Consider the following 18,050-nt stretch of genomic DNA (forward strand, 5'->3'; position numbering starts at 1 on the left):
ATGAGAGGATAAGACAAGCTTAACTATCATAATTTCAGGAAAGAACATTTAACAGAAAAAAAGGGGTGTTTTTTCAGAGTACTTTATATTGGAAAAAGTTCATCTTGCACATTTCACCATGTAGCTAGCAGTTAGCAACTGTTAATTGAGCATTGACTATGTTTTAAGTGGACAAGAAGGCTGCAGCCTCTGTTCTGGAGCAGACCTTCCTGTGGGGAGGTCCCCTTGGGGCGCTGTTTCACCAGGGACCAACAGGCCACCCTACCTTTACTTTGGCAAATCCTTTTATTGGGGCTGAGAGAACCGGCTCAGGCAGGAGGAGGGGCACTCCTCTTTGCCCGCTGCTATCACAGGTTCTGCAGGCTCCTTCAGCCCAAGCATGCAGAGGCTCAGAGTGGGTCAGCCACAGGCCCTGGGCTGCACAGTAGTGAGTGCTGAGCCCAGACAGGGTGGAGGGAGAGGCTCCTGCACCCCCAGTAAGGCTCCTGCACCAGGCCGTTTCTGTGGCTGCAGCCTCGAGGTGGCTGGGCCCACCTGTCCTCTCCTGGGGGAAGGCTGTGGGAGCTTACACTGGATGAGAGGATATGGACACTCATATATGCTCTTGTGATGAGACTGTTAGCCGGAGGGGGCACTGGGAGGGCTTTTCTAAGAAACAAATGTGACCTCTGGCAGCAGAAGGTCCCGGAAGGGGGCTGTGGCTCAGATGTGACCACTGATGGATGAGGTGAAGCTTCTGGAACATTCTGTGTCTGCCTGGGTGGACCCCTCAGGAAGCACTGCAGAGAGGACGGCCTGGGGGCTGCCCCAGCACCAGTCACTCCAGTCAGTGTATCAGTGCAGACACCTGTGGGCCCGGGGCCATAGTTCTTGGAAGGACACCTATTTCTCTAAAGGGTCCCCAGGTGATTCTGATGAAACCCTGGGTTGAGCCCACAGGCTCTATTATACCCTAGGGCTCCATGACTCGCAAATTCACCCCCTCCTCAAGATGGTGGCCAGACCCAGCATCTGTCCCTGTGGAGGGAGGCCCCCAAATGGCACCCAGCCAGGAGAAGGGAGGGAGCATGGGGAAGGGGGAGGGGATTTCTGATACCACCTCCTCAACAGGGATGTGCAGGGGCCTAGCATGGAGGGTTCTGATACTTGCCCATCAGAGGAACGTCAGTGGCGGGGGGGGGGGGGGGAGGGTGGTGGGCGCTAATAACAGGGGCTTTGATGCTTTCCCCCCATCAGAGGGACATGGGGGGCTAAAAACAGGGGCTCTGACACCTCCATCAGAGGGACTTGGGGGCTGATATGCAGGGCTCTGACACCTCCCCCATCAGAAGCACATGAGAGGGCTGATATGGGGGATCTCTGACATCCCCCATCAGAGGGACTTGAGGGGGCCAAAATGGAGGTCTATGACACCTCCCCCATCAGAGGGGCTTGGGGGGCTGATATGGGGGGCTCTGACACCTCCCTCATCAGAAGCACATGAGGGGGCTGATATGGGGGATTTCTGACATCCCCCCTTCCTGCATGGGCGGCAGACATTCTGTCTGGCCCCCACATGAAGCCTGGCTCCTGATTACCAGCCTTTGGGACTTAGGGGTCTGTCTCCTGTCAGATGGCTGCAGGGAGGGACCTGGGCCCAGGGCAGGGTGGGTATGAGTGCCCCTGAGAGCTGCAGGGCCTATCAGAACTTTTCTTGGCTGACCAGAGGCAGAGGAAGGGCCCTCCCTCAGGTGAGCTCACTTCCCTAAGACCCTTTGGGACTCCGGGCTGTGTTTCTCCCCTGGGCAGGGCTGACCTTGAGGCAAGACCCCCAAAGCACCAAGGTTAGTGCTGCTCACATGTGTGCAGAGGAGTGCAGCGGGGGTGGGGGGAGGGCTCTCCTGTCTCTATGGAGCCCCCCAGGACACTGCCTGCAACCACAGTGGCCCTGGCCAGGGCAGGGGTTCCCAGTCCTCAGCCCCAGCACTCGACCACCTTGCAAGGAGGCTCCCTGAGCACACCCCGCTGCGGCTTTCCTCCCACCAGGTGTGTGGGGTGAACCCCCATTCTACATACCAGCACTGCCCAGCCTCACCCACCATGAGTCCTCCCGGTGCTCTGGATAAGGAGAGCATATCCCTTGTGGTATCTATGGTGCCCACAGCTGATGGGCCTTCCCAGAGCCTAGGATGGGGGTACCCAGCCTCGGTGAGGGCCTGGAGCATCTGGGAGAACATGGGGTGCATGTGGCACCCCCAGCATAAACAAGGCGCAGGCCTTACTGAGCTCTCTCCCTCTCTGGGGCCTCCCAGGGCCCTGCCCACCTGGCAGGTGAGGCCCGGGGGAGGGGAGGACACAGAAGGGTAGGTCAGGGTACCCTGCCCTTCTCCTGCTACGCCTGAGCGGGGGCACAGGCCAGCAGACGCTCCCGTCTCCCTCCCTCTGGCCAGCGCGGGCCCCCAAGACTCCCCCAGAGCACTGAGTGCGCTGGCGCCTCCTCCGCCCACCGACGCCCCAGCACCAGGAGGGGACTGAGGCTCCGCGGGGCCGCCAGACGGTCGGGAGGCCTGCCAGAGCCCCGGGCCAGCAGGTGCGCCCCTCCGACGACGCCCACCGGCCTTGGCCCGCGGGAGGGGGTGTCGCGAAGGCGGCCGCACAAAGGAGGGGGCACCTGAGAGCGGAATGTGCCCGCGCCCCGCCGCGGCCGCGGCCCCTGACACCGCCCGGCCGGCAGCGCGGCCGGCGTCCCGATTACCTGCTGGGGCTAATGAATCTGGCTTTGTGAGCCACTGTCACGCCGCGTTAGGCCCACAATGGCCCGCGATATTTTATATGAATTTCCCCCTCGTCGGCGATTAGGCCATAGCCAGCCAGTCATAGCAACCGGGAGGTATGCGCGGCCGAGGGGCCGGCGGCGCGAGGGGAGCGCGCTATTCACACGCTTTAACACAGCGCTCCGAGGGCGTGTGAATCGCCCGCAGCATTGCTCTCTGCCTTGTGCTTAATCTTGTCCTCGTCGTGGGGACATTGTGTTCCGAGCCGGGCGCGGCGGGGCGTCGCCGGGGTCTCTCCTGGACCCTCTACGCGCCCCCGCTGCGCAGAGTTAATGATATACAGGGGAGGCCGCGGAGACCGGCCGGCTCCCCCCCATCCACCGCCAACCGAAACACTTTCCGATGCGGGTCAGGGGTCGCAACCTGGATTCGGGACGCGTCTCCCCCCCCCCCCCCCCCCGCCCCCCAGGGGCCTCAGTCTCTTCCCCAGGCCCCTCCTGGGCCCTGCGGCTTGTGCCGGGCCCCGTGCCTGTGCGCTGGCCTGGACACACAGTGCGCGGATGGACCACCCGCTGGAGCCTGACGGGGGAGGGGGGGGGAGGGGCTGCTCCGGTTGGGGACGGGGCGGACACATCCCCAGACCCTCAAGGAGACAACAGGAAGGTGGGCATCAGCGGGGGAAGGGCACTGTCCTTACAGAAAACGTGATGGACACCTGTGGACCCCGCCCAGAAGCTCCTAGAGAACTGACCACTCGATCCTGTCAGGGATCAGCCTAGGCGCCCCCAACTCAGCTGCCTAGTGGGTGAGGTCCAGCTGCAGACCCCACAGTAGGGTCAGCCCACCTCTGCATGGGCAGTGAAGTCCCCTCCCCATGTACTGCTGGGGACATCTGCTCCCTGATGAAGAGGACCAGGCCTAGCTCGCCTGTGGCCCTGACACCCCAGGGGAGCCGGGGAGTGCGGCCCCAGGGCACAGGGGCTCTGAGTGAATGGATGTGCAAGCTGGGGCTCGGGGTCCTGGCTGCACCATGCCTGTGCACTGCAGTGCTGGGGTGCTGATGGGACAGGCATCAAGGCCCCTGGGCCCCTTTCCCTGCAAAGTCACATGCTACCCGAAAGCCCACGGGCCTGGACCTGGGCCACTGTGGCCACCGAGATCCCCCAGGGGCCCGTCCTGGCTGGGCCTCCTTCAGGCTGGCAGCCAGCCTGTGTGCTGGGACACTGAGCCCTGGGATGGCCCCCTCACCTCCCTGGGGGTCAAGAGGAGGTGTTGGCCAGCTCTCTGAGGAGAGCTGGTCCTTCAGGTGCCTGGGGGCCTGCCTGGAGGCACAGATAGCCGCCATGCACTCGACATTCTTCACATGCTTTCTGCCCCAGGACATAAGTCCCTTCTGGGGTGAGCAGAGGGCGGTTCTGCTCAGCCTGGGCTCACTTCAAGTGCCCAAGCCCAGGTTCCGTGCAGGCAGCTTTTGGGGGCCCGGCCGGCCCACCTGGCCCCCAGCCCCGCATGCACACACGTGCTCACACACACATGCACATGCTCGCACACGTCCACACAGGGCCCGGCCCCTCTCCTCAGCTGGCTGGGCGGCGTTAAGCCCTGTTCAAGAGGCCGCCTCAGCAGGGGTGGCCAGGCGTCCCGTGGACCCTGCCACAAAGCCTGGGTGACCTCTGACACGATTAGGGTCGCCCTGACCCTAATCCAATCAGATTGATTACCGCAGGCGCGGTCAGGCAGGCAGGCTGGGGCCTCCACAATGGCCTCCCAGAGCTGGCCTCTCTCTGGGGCACCTGGCAGCTCCTTCCTTGAGGGCCATTCAGCTCTGTGGCCACAATGAATTCCGCCATTTCTCAGCCCCGTGGAGGGCAAGGGGGAGAGGGGGCTTTCTATTTCCATCAAAGACAAGTGGTGAGGGCCTGGGGGCTGAGACAATTTTCCTGCAGCAGAAATGGAGGAAGGGTGGAGGCAGAAGGGGCAGACGGGAGGGGGCAGGAGAGCAGAGGGCAGAGAAAGGAGTGTGGACATGGGCAGGAGACATGGGGGTCATGGGGGAGTGGATGTGGGCAGTGGATGGAAGTGGACACAAAGAGGGGACATGGGGAGAGGATGTGGGACGGGACGTGGGAGACATAGGTATAAGTGGACATTTTATAGGAGAGGTGCCAGGACACAGGCTTTCAAGAAAGCAAGGGGGTACAGGTGAGGATGGGGCTCCCTGGGGCTAAAGCCCAGAAGCCAGGGGCTTGTGTGGTTCTTGGGTCCCTGCTCCCTGGGCACTGGGGGGCCTGATCTCCCCTGGAGAGAGCTCTGCTGTCATCCCAGACCCCTGGCAGGTATTCTCGGCACCCTGCAGACCCCTCCACAGGCTGGGGTGTCCTCAGGAGTCCTGGCCAGGCCCTGCACCACTCCTCAGTGTCCTCACTTGTGACCAGAGCCGCCATTCACCAGATAAGGGTTGGATTCAAGTCCTCCCTCCATGTGCGAACACTTAGCATGCCCCTAGAAAGCACTGTAAACATGCCCCTTTTCTCCAGCTCAGGTAACACCTCCTCTGGGAAGCCCACCCAACCACTCAGCACTTCCTTCTGTAGCACCAACTGTGTGCTTGGCACTGCCCCAGTGTCTTCCCTGCTTGCGTGCTGTGTGGGCATCTGCTGTGTGTGACGGGGGACCCACGGTGTACTGAGAGCACCCTGCAGTGCCTGGTGCTTGTCCTGGGACAGTGATGGTGGGGATGGAGTCAGGAAACGTGGAGAAGCTGTGGGGGCCTGGGCAGAGGGTGAAGGAGGAAATGGAGCTGAAGACCATGAGGACGGAGCCACTTTCAGACTGCAGGGAGCAGGGAGCAGTGAGGACAAGGTGCACAGGCAGGTCTCATGGGCAGGAAAGCCTGTGTGTAGCGGCAGTCCAAAGGGGTGGGGAGTGGATAAGTCCCAAGGAGAGGGCCGGGGAGGAGGTGGTGGTAATGCAGGGCAGAGCAGTGGGGAATGGGTGCAGGGGCCAAGGACCCTCAGAGGCCACCCTGCCTGAGGAGTTTGCAGGCATGTCTGAGCATAACTGGTGGGTTGTGGGTTTGCCCTGAAATGATGTAACCTGATGTATGCACATGTCTGAAAGGGATAGAGCTCATGGCCAGGGAGGGTGATGCTGCATCCCAGAGGAATGACAGCTTACCCCATGGATCTCCCAGGCAGGTCCATGTATCGCGGGGGGCAGTGGGGGCAGTGATGCTGTGTCCCAGCAGAATGACAGCTTACCCCAGGGGTCTACCAGGCAGGTCCATGTATCGCTGGGGGTGGGGGGGCATGGAAATGGGCCAGGATCCTTGGATCACATGGGTGCTCCCAAGGCATCCTCACTTCCTCTCTGCCTGCCCCCTTAAACCCACCATCCCCAACTTGTCCCAGGAGGGGACTCCCTCCCAGGCTTCCAGGCCCTGGAGCTCTGTGCAGATCAGGTACATCCAACTCCTTGCTCTCCACAGTGAAAGGCAGACCCAACCGAGCCATGAGCTGACAGATTTTTAAAACTTCTTGATAATAGATCACTATGTGATTTTTGTCACACATAACTCAGGAAGAATTCAGAGAATCGAGAGATGCATCATAGCAAAACTCTCCTGTGTTACCTATTCTTTTGTGTGAATGAGGAACCTCACACCTGGATCTTTAACATTTAAGAACAGGTTGCCCAGTGGTGAAAGACGGAAAGCTGCCCCTGAGATCAGGAGGAAATCGGGGTGCTCATTCTGCTCACTGCCATCCCACATTGTTCCGGAGGCTCCAGCCAGGGCTAGGAGCAAGAAAAAGAAATAAAGCGTATCCAGATTGGGGGCAGGAAGGAAAACTGTTCCTGTTACTAAATGGTATGGAAACCCTATGGAATGCATAACACCTCTATCAGAACGGATAGACCATCAACAATGTTACAGAACATGAGGTTGATGTTGGAAACCAATCATCCCTTTCCATGCACAGCCACAAATAACCCAAAGGTGAAATTAAGAAAACTTTTCCACTTACAACAGCATCAAAAAGAGTAAAATACTTTGGAATGAATGAAACAGAATAACTGTAAGGTTTGTGCACTGAAAACTGCCCCATGTCTCTGAAAGAAACTGAAGGAGACCTAAGTATATGGAGAGACATTCCATGTTCATGGATTGGGTGGCTTAACATCAAAATGGCAATACTCCCCAGAGCGATCTGCAGAGTCAACCCAATCCTTAAAAATTCGAGGTGTTTTCTTTTTCTTTTTTGCAGAAATTGACAAGCTGATCCTGAAATCCATACAGAATGATAAGGGGTCCTGGATAATTGAGCAGTCTTGAAAAAGCAGAGCAAAGTTGGTGGACTCACACAGCTTTCTAACCGTATGACAGAACCAGCAGAGAACAGACATGTAGAGTATGGGGTAGAATAGAGGCCAGAAGTCAACCTACATTTCCTTCTCCGACCTTCTGGTGGGGTCTGACCCAGCCTCACACTGCCTTCCTCCACCACCCAGGGGGTAGCTTCTCCAGGTAGGTCAGGCTCCTCTCTTCTTCCTGACATTCTTTCTCACCTGGGCAGCTGGAACCATCCAGGGGGTGTCTAGGGACCTGCTGGACATGCCTTCTCAGGCCACAACACCCCTGGCCACAGGACACCATAGGACCTGTGTGGGTGGCAACCACACCACACATGTGTGCTTACACATGCACACACACATACATGTACATACTCATGCACACATAGGCACACCCACCCACCACACATGCCCCCACATGGCTGATGCGCCACAGCGTCCTGAGACCCTGACTCCTCCCACACATGGCAGCAGCTGTCCCTATGGGGATGACCATGTAATTACCCCAACCAGCAGTTCTGTGAAGTCAGCTGAGTGGCAATTAGTCTCCCATTTTATAGACAGGGACGCTGACACTCCAGGAAGCCAGCTGACTCACCAGTCAAGGTCACATGGTGTGATCCCCCTCCCCTACATGGCCCCTGGGCATGGCCACAGCCACTTGAAGTCATGGAGCCTCAGGCCCTTGAACAAATGCCATCCAGCACAACCAACCCTCCATGAATGTTGGGTTGCACTCTCAGGAAACCCTTCAGCTATCCATGCACACCAGTGGTCCCAGGGCCCAAATGTCTCTTGTCCTGCCTTCCTCGGCATACCAGAGGCAGCTGCACTGGTGGATGTTCTCCCTAGGGGACCTCAACATGCCACTGAGGGATGGGGTCTGTGCCCCCTATCTTAGAACCCAGGTGGGCCTTTGTAACTGTCTTTGACAACAGAATGTAGTGCTGCATGGCCTCTGAGGCCAGTTCTCAAAAGGTGGTATGGAGTCACATCAGCAAAATGGCAGAGTGAGAAGCTCCCAGGGCCCAACCCTCCAGAGAAACATGGAAAAAAGTGGAGCAAAAACTGTCAGAGCCAATGTCATCAGAGCCCTGAAAAGGGGTTCAAGGTTGTTAGCAACCAGGCAAATGCTGACTCCAGGAAAAGGTATCTCTGAAAAGGTTACACAGCCTGCCACCCTCAGCAAAGAGAGGTCTTAAGATGGCCAAATGCACTGATCCCACATAGGTGGATGGTTCCAGAGGGAGGAGAGTAGATGTTCTCTGGAAGAATTTGTCTGATTTGACCTGTCTGGGGGTTCCCTGAAAAACTGATGCCCACCTCAGAACTCTCTTGGGATGTAACAGTGGTTAAGCAGGGGGTATTCCTGGAAAACACTGAAAATGAAATGAACAAGCTGCTGCCTGTGAAGCAAAAACTTATAGTTGGGGCCAACAATAGACATACTGATCGCCTGGGGGGAAAGGTGGGGGAGAGCTGCTTTGGGGAGTGAAGGGTTTGCAAATCTCCTGTGGACCAGGAGACCTAAAGCCCACGTGCAAACCAAGGGCAGAATGCATACTCAAGAGAGACCTTCAGCTCCCACCTGTGCTGATCTGCTCAGTGCAGGCAGGAAGCGAAGGCTAAGGCAGAGCAGTGAGCAGACTAGCTGAGGTTGAAGGCCTGCACAACACAGCCAATCTGCAGAGACCAGAGGAGTATTCTTTCTTCGCTTTGTTTCCCTTTTTATTTCCTCCAAGGCAAAGGAAATTTTTGCCAAACCACAAGCTAAAGAAGAGTCGGTAATGAAACAAGCTAGTACAACCCACAATAAGCACACTGAACTCTGTGGAGGGGAAATAATTTGATCTCCTGAGTGACCATTTATGAAAATCACAAGGTACAGATTCCAACAAAAAGTTACAAGGCATGCAAAGATACAAGGAAGTACAGGTCCTTCATAGGAAAAAGGAAATTAACAGAGGGTATCTCAAGGAAGCACAAATATTGGATATAGTGGACAAAGACTCTGAATCAACTATCCTAAGTCTGCTCAAAAGGATAAAAGAAACCAGGAGAACACGGTCTCAACAAAGAGAGAATTTCAGTAAATAGAGAGAAATTACAAAAGCAATGAAATAGAAATTGTGGGGCTGACAAGCATGATAACTGAAACAGAATATTTGCTAGAGGTTTTCAACAGCACAGCTGAGCAGGCAAAAGAAAGAATCAGTGACCCTGAAGATAATTCAATTGCAATTATGCAGTGTGAGGAACAGAATGAGATAAGAATGAAGAAAAATGAACAGACCCGTGGGACACCATCAAATGTAGCAACAAACACCACATTGTGGGAGTCCCAAGAGAGGACAGAGAGAAAGGGGCAGAAAGAATATTTGAAAAAACAATGGCCAAAATGTTTCAAATTTGATAAAGAACTTGAATCAATATATCCAGGAAGTTCAACAAATTTCAACTTGGATAAACATAGAGATCCACACTGATACATATTTTAATTAGCTATCAAAAGACAGGGAAAAAGAAAATCTTTAAGCAGCAAGAGAGAAGCATCTCATTGTGTACAAAGAGTCCTCCATGAGATTAATAACCAATTTCTCATCAGAAATCAGAGTCAGAAGGCAGTGGGATGATATATTTAAGGTACTGAAGGAAAACAGTGTCAACCAAGAATTCTACATCTGGCAAGACTATTCTTCAAAAATGAAAGATTAACCTAGATGAAATGGATACATTCTTAGACACACACAAATACCAGAACTGACTCAAGAAGAAATAGAACATCTGAACAGACCTAAATAACAAGTAATAAGATCAAATCAATAATTTAAAACATCCCAAAAAAGCAAAGCTTCGCTTGTGGACTCTATCAATTAAAGAAGAATCAATCAACACCAATCCTTCTCAAGCTCTTACAAAAAATAGAAGAGGAGGGAACACTTCCTAACTCATTCTCTGAGGCCAGTGTTGCCCTAATACCAAAGCCAGACAAAGACACTACAGGGAAAGAGAACTACAGACCAATGCCCCTTGTACATATTGATGCAGAAATCCTCAACAAAATACTTGCAAACCAAATCCTCCAGCATGTTAAAGGGATTATTGACCATGACCAATGGGGATTTATCCCAAGAATGCAAGGGTGCTTCAGTGTAGAAAAATCAACCAATAATAACACATCACACTAAGAGAATGAAGGGACAAAACCGCATGGGCATCTTAATTGGAGCAGAAAAAGCATTTGATATAATCCAACACCCTTTCATGATATGAAAACTCAACAGATGAGGAATGGAAGTGAATTTCCTCAACCTGATAAAGGGAAGTTATGGAAAATCCACAGCTAACCTCTTACTCGATGGTGAAAGACTTAAGTGCTTCTCCCTAAGATCAGGAATGAGACAAGCTTGCCCGCTGTCGTCACTGCTACATGACATAGTGTGGCAGTGCTGGACAGAGCAATTAGGCAAGAAGAAGAAATCAAAGGTATACAAATCAGACAGAAAGAAGTAAAACTGTCACCATTAATAAGTGATATAATCCTATATATAGAAAATCCTAGGGGTGCCTGGGTGGCTCAGTCGGTTAAGCGTCCAACCTCAGCTCAGGTCATGATCTTGTGGTCCATGGGTTTGAGCCTTGGGTTGGGCTCTGTGCTAACAGCTCAGAGCCTGGATTCTGCTTTGGATTCTGTGTCTCACACTTTCTCTCTCTCTCTCTCTCTCAAAAATAAACATTAAAAAATTAAAAAAAAGAGAAAATCTAAGGAACCTACAAAAAACCTCTCAGAGCTACAAGACAAATGAAGCAAAGTTGCAAGATATAGGATCAAAACACAAAAATTAGTTATATTTCTATATAGTAGCAATGAACAATCCAAAAAGGAAATTAAGAGAATAATTCCAATTACAATTACATCAAAAATAAAATACTTAGGAATGCATTAATGAGGGAGGTACAAGACTTGTGCACCAAAAACTACAAATTTTTGCTGGAAGAAACCAAGGAAGACCTAAATACACAGGAAGGCATCCCATGTTCATGGATCAGAAGGCTTAACATTGTTAGGATGACAATACTCTCCCAAATAATCTCCAGACTGAATGTATTGCCCATCAAAATCCCCAAAACCTTTTTCACAGACATGGAAAAGCTAATCCTAAAATTCATATGGAATTGCAAGGCACCCAATTGCCAAAACAATTTTGTAAAAGAAAAACAGACTGGATGGTTTATACTTCCTGACTTCAAAACACACCACAAAGGTAAATCCATGAAAATAGTGTGGAACTAGCAAAAGGGGAGTCGTATAGACCAAAGGAATGGAATTGAGAGTCCAGAAATAAATCCACACATCCGTGGTCAATTGATTTTTGATGGGGGGCCAAGACCATTCAATGGGGAAAAAAATAATCTGTTCAACAACTGATGGGGCTGGAGTAACTGGATTTCCACATGCAAAAGAATAAAGCTGGACCCCTACCTCACACCACACACAAACATTTACTCATTATAGATCAAAGATTAAATATAAGAGATGAAACTATAAAACTCTTAGAAGAAAATACAGATGTAAATGTTTGTAACCTTAGATTAGGCAATACTTACTTTGATATGACATTTCAATAGATAAGTTGGACTTCACCAAAATTTAAAACTATTGTGCATTACAGGACATGGTTACAACAATGAAAGGACAACCTATACAACTGGGAAAAGATTTGCAGATCATAGATCTGATAAGAATACATTGTCTAGAATATATAAAGAGCTCTGAGAACCCAACAACAAAAAGACAAGCACTCCAATTAAAAATTGGGCAAAGAACTTGAATAGGAATTCCCCAAAGAAGACATACCGATGACCCACAAGCCCATGAAAAGATGCTCAACATCATTAGGCATTGGGGACACGCAAAGAAAAACCACAATGAGATACCACTTTGCACCCACTGGGATGGCTGAAGGGAAGACACAGAATAACAAGGGTGGTAAGGATGTGGAACTGGAACCCTCATGCACTGCTGGTGGGAACGTGAGATGGTGCAGCCCCTGTGGAAAACTGTGGTGTTTCCCCCAGAACTTACACAGAACAATTCCACGCCTGAGAATACATGCAAAAGATTCAAAAACAGGTATTTAAACAGATACTTGTACAAAAATGTTCACAGCAGCGCTGTTCACAAGAGCCAAAAGGTAGAAATCACCCAAATGTGCATCAGTGACCAATGCATAATAAAATGCGGTCTATCTGCACAGAGAGCTATTACTCACCCCTAACAAGGCCTAAAGTGCTGACACACGCAGTGTGGACGAATCTTGAAAACATTATGCTGAGGGAAAGGCACCTCTCTCCCTCCCCAATTGTCTGTGGGGCCCAGCCACCATATTGCAGAGGCCACTTTTGGGTGTTGTTGCTGAGCATAGCCTCAGCTGCCAGACGTGTCCCAGACCAGGGACCAGCTGAGATGCAGCACTGTTGACCTCTGATTTGCAGGTGTCAGGACATATGGCACATGGTTATTACTGCATAAACCACTATGTTTGGTGAAAATTTGCTCTTCCCCAAAAGTTAACCAACACCCAACCCTCATCTTCTTCTCCTTCCTGGACCCAGGACCCAGGATAACTCCTTTGGTGTGCCTCTGTGGCCCCCAACCCCTCCTCCCCTCCCTATGTTTTATTGTTTTAATACAAATTTTGTTATTTTCTCTCCAAGACCCCCCTGAAGTCCTGGCTCCTGTGGGAAGCCTGCGATGGTTAATCTCGTCCTCCCGAGACCATACAATTTGCTCTTGGGGAAGGGGAAGCAGGAGGGATCTCTGCATTACCCTACTCCTTTTGGAGCTGCAGGAGCCCCCTAAGAGGCTGAGGTCTGCAGGGCACTGCCCACCCACTGGAGGCGCCGCTCCTATGCTGAGCACAGGGGAGACACTGAGGTGGGTCAGGGCAGAGCAGCTCCTGGCACTGAAGGGGAGCTGCAAGGACCTACCACGTCCACCTGAAGGCCGAGATGGGGGCCCGCGTACCTTTGTCCAGCACGGGGCCGAAGATGGCCAGGCTGTTGTTGACGGTGGTGCAGTTCCAGCGGCGGCCGCGGAACTGGTGCTGGCACTCCTGAATGCTTATCTTGATGCCCTCCGCCACGCTGGGCATGATCTCCACGTAGTTCCGGCAGAACCGCAGCTGCTTGGGCACCAGGCCCGGGATGCTGGCACACAGGATGGGCTGAGTGCCCAGGGATGAGTACTGGGGCCCGATGGCCAGGGACCTGGGGAGGAGGGGAGGAGGCCTGGTCAGTGGTGCAGCCGCCCTGCCCGCGCTCCTCAGTGCGCACACGGCCATTCTGCATGAAGGAAGCGCGTCTGCACCCTGTAGTGGATGGTACCAAACATCGTCCAGACGTGCATGAGGCGCGGTGGGAAAGCAACCAAGGAAACGGAGAGTGCAAGCCTGCCTGGTGCTCTGCACAAGTACAGGGGCTGTTCTGTCAGGGTGGGGGTAGCAGGGCAGCGGAGCTTTGGAAATGTGGGGAGCACAGTGTACAACCAGTCAACCCCAGGGGGCTGCCCAGAGGAGGGGGTGCCGGCGGCCAGACAGGGCACAGCAGCGGCTGATCCATGGGGTGAAAATCACCCTGCACTCACACCCGCGTGACAGCCGCTCTTGGCTATTTACCCAACAGACAGAAGGCCATGTGCCCTCCATGCCACGTGCCCACAGACATTCATGGCGCTGTGATTAGGATGGAGCCACTCGAGTCTGCACCCACAGGGCGCAAGGGTGAACAGCTGCTGTTCACTCCCTCTCGGAAATGCGGCCCAGCGCACTTCTGACAGGTAGCAGGTGCCAAGGGGACACCTGGCTCGGCCAGTTTGTGCCTGCACCTCCGACTGTGGCTGTGGCCATGAGCAGTCGTAGATGAGGACATAAACCAGGGCTGCGGTTCCTCCTGAATTCCTGTGGGAGTACCCCCCTGAGCGGAGGTGCAGAGGGAATGTCTCGGGGATGGTTCCCACTCACCGCGCACCTATGAAATTTAAGTTAAGTTGAACAACAAAAGAGAGAGAATTTTGGCTTTCCAGTCCCACCAGCTGCACACAGCTGTGGCTACCGAGCTGGACGGTCAGATAAGGGACATTTTGGTCCCTGTGGAAAGTTCTATCAGACAGCACCGGCCTGGGGCGATGGAAGTGCTCTGTGTTGGTTACACACGCGTTTATGTCTCGAGGCTGACTAAACCATGTCTGTTTTACTGTATGGACTTGCATCTTGATTTCAAAGAAAGAACTGTCAGGTCCTTTTGGGGGCAGAGCAGAAAGAACTTCTACAATTGTATGGGTGACAAGTTGAAACACCTGCCTGGACCCGTGGGGGACGCTGGATCCCACCACCTGTGGACACGTCGGCCCAGTCCTGTGGGGAACACTGGATCCCGCCACCTGTATACTCCTCGGCCCAGTGCCCCAGGCGACCCTGCTGCCTGTTCACGGTCTCCCACGTGCTCTCCACTCCCACCTCGGGAGCCCATCTCTCTGCTTCCTCTGGGCTGCTGGGTATGCTGCGTCCCATGCCTGGAATGAAGATCTAGAGCAGCCCCTGGCCTGGCAGGGAGGCCCCTGCTTATCTGGTAATTTACTCTGGTGGGCTCCCGGCGAGAAGGTCTGACTCTCCTTTGTTTGGAGGGGGAGACGCCTCAGCTGAATCCCCAGAGGCTCTTCTTGTTTGCGTCGGGGGGTGGGGGGGGGACCCAGCACCCAGAGAGAAGGCAGATGGGAGGCTTCTGTATGTCTGAGCCGTCCACATCCCTGCATGATGACACCGATGTTCCAGATGTCCTACGTGGAGTCTAACCCGGTTCCAACCAGCTGTGGTGAGAGCCATAGGAAGCAGGGACTCACTGTCAGAGAAACAATCTTCCCCCCTGGAAACACTCTGGAAATACACAGCAGATCCCCCTGCCCGCCTCCCGCCCATCCTTCCCTCCTTTTCCCAAACCTTCAAGGCCTCCTTGCCAGTAGGCACGAGCCCAGCCCTCCAGCACCTGAGGCTGCCTCCTGGCTGCAGAGGGAAGCTTCCTCAGTGCTGTCCAGCCGGATCCAGATCTGTCTGCTCTCCCCACACAGCCTGTGGGCCTTGTGCAGTCACACTGGCCTCCCTGCCTCCAGCAGGCCCTCCACTGCCCCTGTGTGGGTCACCCTCCTGGGCTCCCTGTGCAGCACCTCTGCCTCATTTAGGAAGGAGCTGGGGAGCAGGCCACTGGCCCTGGAAGTCCCACCTCGACTTGTGCTCCCCTGGCCAACTCCCGACAGCGTGTGCTCCCCCACATTCCTGGGTGGACCACCACATTCACCCTGTCTTCACCTCCCCTCCTCCTCCCCAAGAACATCTCCTGAGAACTAAAACCTATCTTTCTGCAGCCAGATGCCTGAGCCAAGCCTCCCTGCTACAGGCAGCAGGTCCTGTGTCCCTGATCTTCCATGCCCTCAGTGTCTTGGGTCCCTTCCACTTTCGAGCCCCAGTATCTGACCGCCCTCCCTTGGCGTGCTCCCCACTGGTCCTGTCTGTCCTCACGCTAGTGCCTTGATGAGCAAACCGGCCAGGACCCCGTGTCAGACACTGCAGGCCACACCACTCTCGAGTATGTCTGTGTCCCTGGCCTGGCCTGGGATGGTGGGGCCGGGCCATTGCTTGTGGGGAATGGGGCAGCAGGGCTGGCTCGTTCCCTCGCTCGTTCCTTCATTACACACAGACCCTACTGAGTGCCAGTTGCCCGGCCATCTTTCTTCCACATCCACCCCACAGTCCTGAGAACCTCAAAGCTTCCAGAAAGCCCAACCATCTGCCTCACCCCTGTGTGGTCTTTCTTCCCCAGAAAGTGTCCTGTGATCTGGGCCTGGCTCTCCATCACCCCGGCCTGCACGGACATCTGGGAAGGGAGACCAGAGGCAGGGGCCACTCCCATGGGGACCCCTGCGCCGACCTGGGCCATGAGCATCCCAGGGAGCTGGCAGAGCAGGTGGGCGGTGGGATGGGAGGAGAGCTCGGCTCGTGGGCTGACTGGTGGCATGCAGGCCAACGTCAGTGTTCTCTGCCCTCGGGGAAGGACCCTCAGCCTGTAGGTGCAAGCAAGGCCTCTAGGCTGACAAGATGGGCCTGGCCAGGCTGGAGCACAGGAACCAGGCAGAGAGGCCAGGGGGCACAGGGGGGCGGTGTGGGGAGAGACAGGTGGCATCTGTCCTGTGTTCCCTCCACTACTCAAGCTTGCACAGAGAATCTGTAAATACAGGGTGAACTCCCCCAGCCTGTGCTCCTTCAGAACATTGCCACCAGCACTGCATGTCCAGGCCACTCCTGCCGGGTCCTATGCCTCCCACCCACCCACCATGCTGCCCCTGTCCTAACCCCAGGGACCCCAGCCTGGGTCAGTGCGTGTGCCACGCAAGGGTGGCTCTGCCCACACCTGCCTAATGTCAGGTGTCTGCCTCCACTGTGAGGTATGTCTTGAAGTGAACCCTCCTCGTGTTCCCACCGTCCACACGCATGCAGCACGCTCCGGGAGAGGCCACATGCCCCTCCCCCTCTGCACCACCAGATGTCAGCAGGAACTGTTGAGGTGACACCCTCCCTAATGAGTGGAGGGACCCAGGGGGAGGGTTCCGGAGAAGCAAGTAACCAGGCCTTGTGAGGACACAGCTGGAAATAACACAGGGCGGGACCTGGGTGGGGGTGGTGGGGTACTCTTTCAGGATCCTTCTTCAGCCTCTACGGTCCTCCCATACAGGAGTCCACCTCTGTCTCCCTCTGGGGGAGGCCTGGCTGGTCACCCATGAGGCTCCTTTCTGCCTCCGACCGAGATAGGGCTGCTGTGGCTGGTCCTGGAGGCCACACCGGGCCAGGGAGGTGACCGTGGGAGCCAGGCTGATGATTTTCTATCCATTCACCTTGGAGCATCCAGGAGCCCAGGAGAGGTGCCTTGGGGACCAGTTGGTGGGCGAGGCTGGGGACCAACTGTCCCAGTTTCCCCAGGACTGTAAGCTCAGCTGGTCACCCCCAGTGAGGGTGCCCTTGCCCCTGCACTCCATGAACCAGGATGCCTCACTGATGCAGGACCACACAGGCCGTGATTTCACACAGATGTGGACCTCTCGCTACTGATGAGCCGGCCCGCATGCTCGGGGTCAAAATGAAAATGTGAGATGAACAGATGGGTGCGTGGAGGCAGTGGTCAGTGGCGGGATAGCCAGGCAGAATAGCCCCGGGCTGTGGGCACACAGATGTTCCCGCAACCATTCCAACCGTGGGCCGTTCTCCACAGGCAACACTTGGAAGGTCTGACATCACGGTCTGGTGCGGGGCTTTCCGATGGGGGCTGGCTTCCTCCAGCTTGTCCTCTGTGGTCACAGCCTTGCTTCAGTGAGGAGGGGTGGGGAGGGTCTGCCAGGAGGAAACCTACTCACTCCATTTCTCTCTTCTTTACTTGGAGACTTGGGACGCGTGGAAAAGAAAGGCACCCTTTAGTTCAGACATACTCCATCAGGCCTGTGGTGCTGGCCTCCTGGCCAGATGCCAGAGCCAGGACTCATGCCGAGCGGAAGCTGGGAGGGAGACAGAGAGCCCAGAGCCTGCCCCCCCCCCTCCCCCAGGACCCCTCAGCTCCCAGGTCAGAGCCTGCCTTCCATCAGGCTTCCCTTATGCCCCCCAGGCCATGCCTTGGGGAGAGCAGAGCCGGGACTTCCCAGCTCACAGCTTCTGGCAGCAGCCTGGTTCCGGGGTGCTGAGTCAGCTCCTTCCCCCCCACCCCCCTTCCAGGGCAGGCCCCAGCTCGCCACATCCTGGAGCCAGGCATCAAGGCCAGGGTGCCAGCCCAGATGCTGCTCCAGCTGTTCCAAACCTCTGCCCCACCCCCACCCCCAAGCCCTGTCTGGGTTCGTCTCACACCCACGCC

At 54.8% G+C, this 18,050-nt stretch overlaps 1 protein-coding gene across 1 annotated transcript in view; it reads right to left on the minus strand.

Moving 5' to 3' along the window:
- Positions 1 to 18,050, minus strand: part of WNT3A (Wnt family member 3A) — a 40,857-nt gene that overhangs the window by 13,151 nt on the left and 9,656 nt on the right. The window contains exon 2 of the mRNA XM_042905348.1: positions 13,132 to 13,373. Within this exon, the coding sequence (XP_042761282.1) occupies positions 13,132 to 13,373 (242 nt within the window). The remainder of the gene's footprint in view (positions 1 to 13,131; positions 13,374 to 18,050) is intronic.

The sequence above is a fragment of the Panthera leo genome, chromosome A1, assembly GCF_018350215.1.
Source record: "Panthera leo isolate Ple1 chromosome A1, P.leo_Ple1_pat1.1, whole genome shotgun sequence".
In the NCBI taxonomy this organism is placed as follows: Eukaryota; Metazoa; Chordata; class Mammalia; order Carnivora; family Felidae; genus Panthera; species Panthera leo.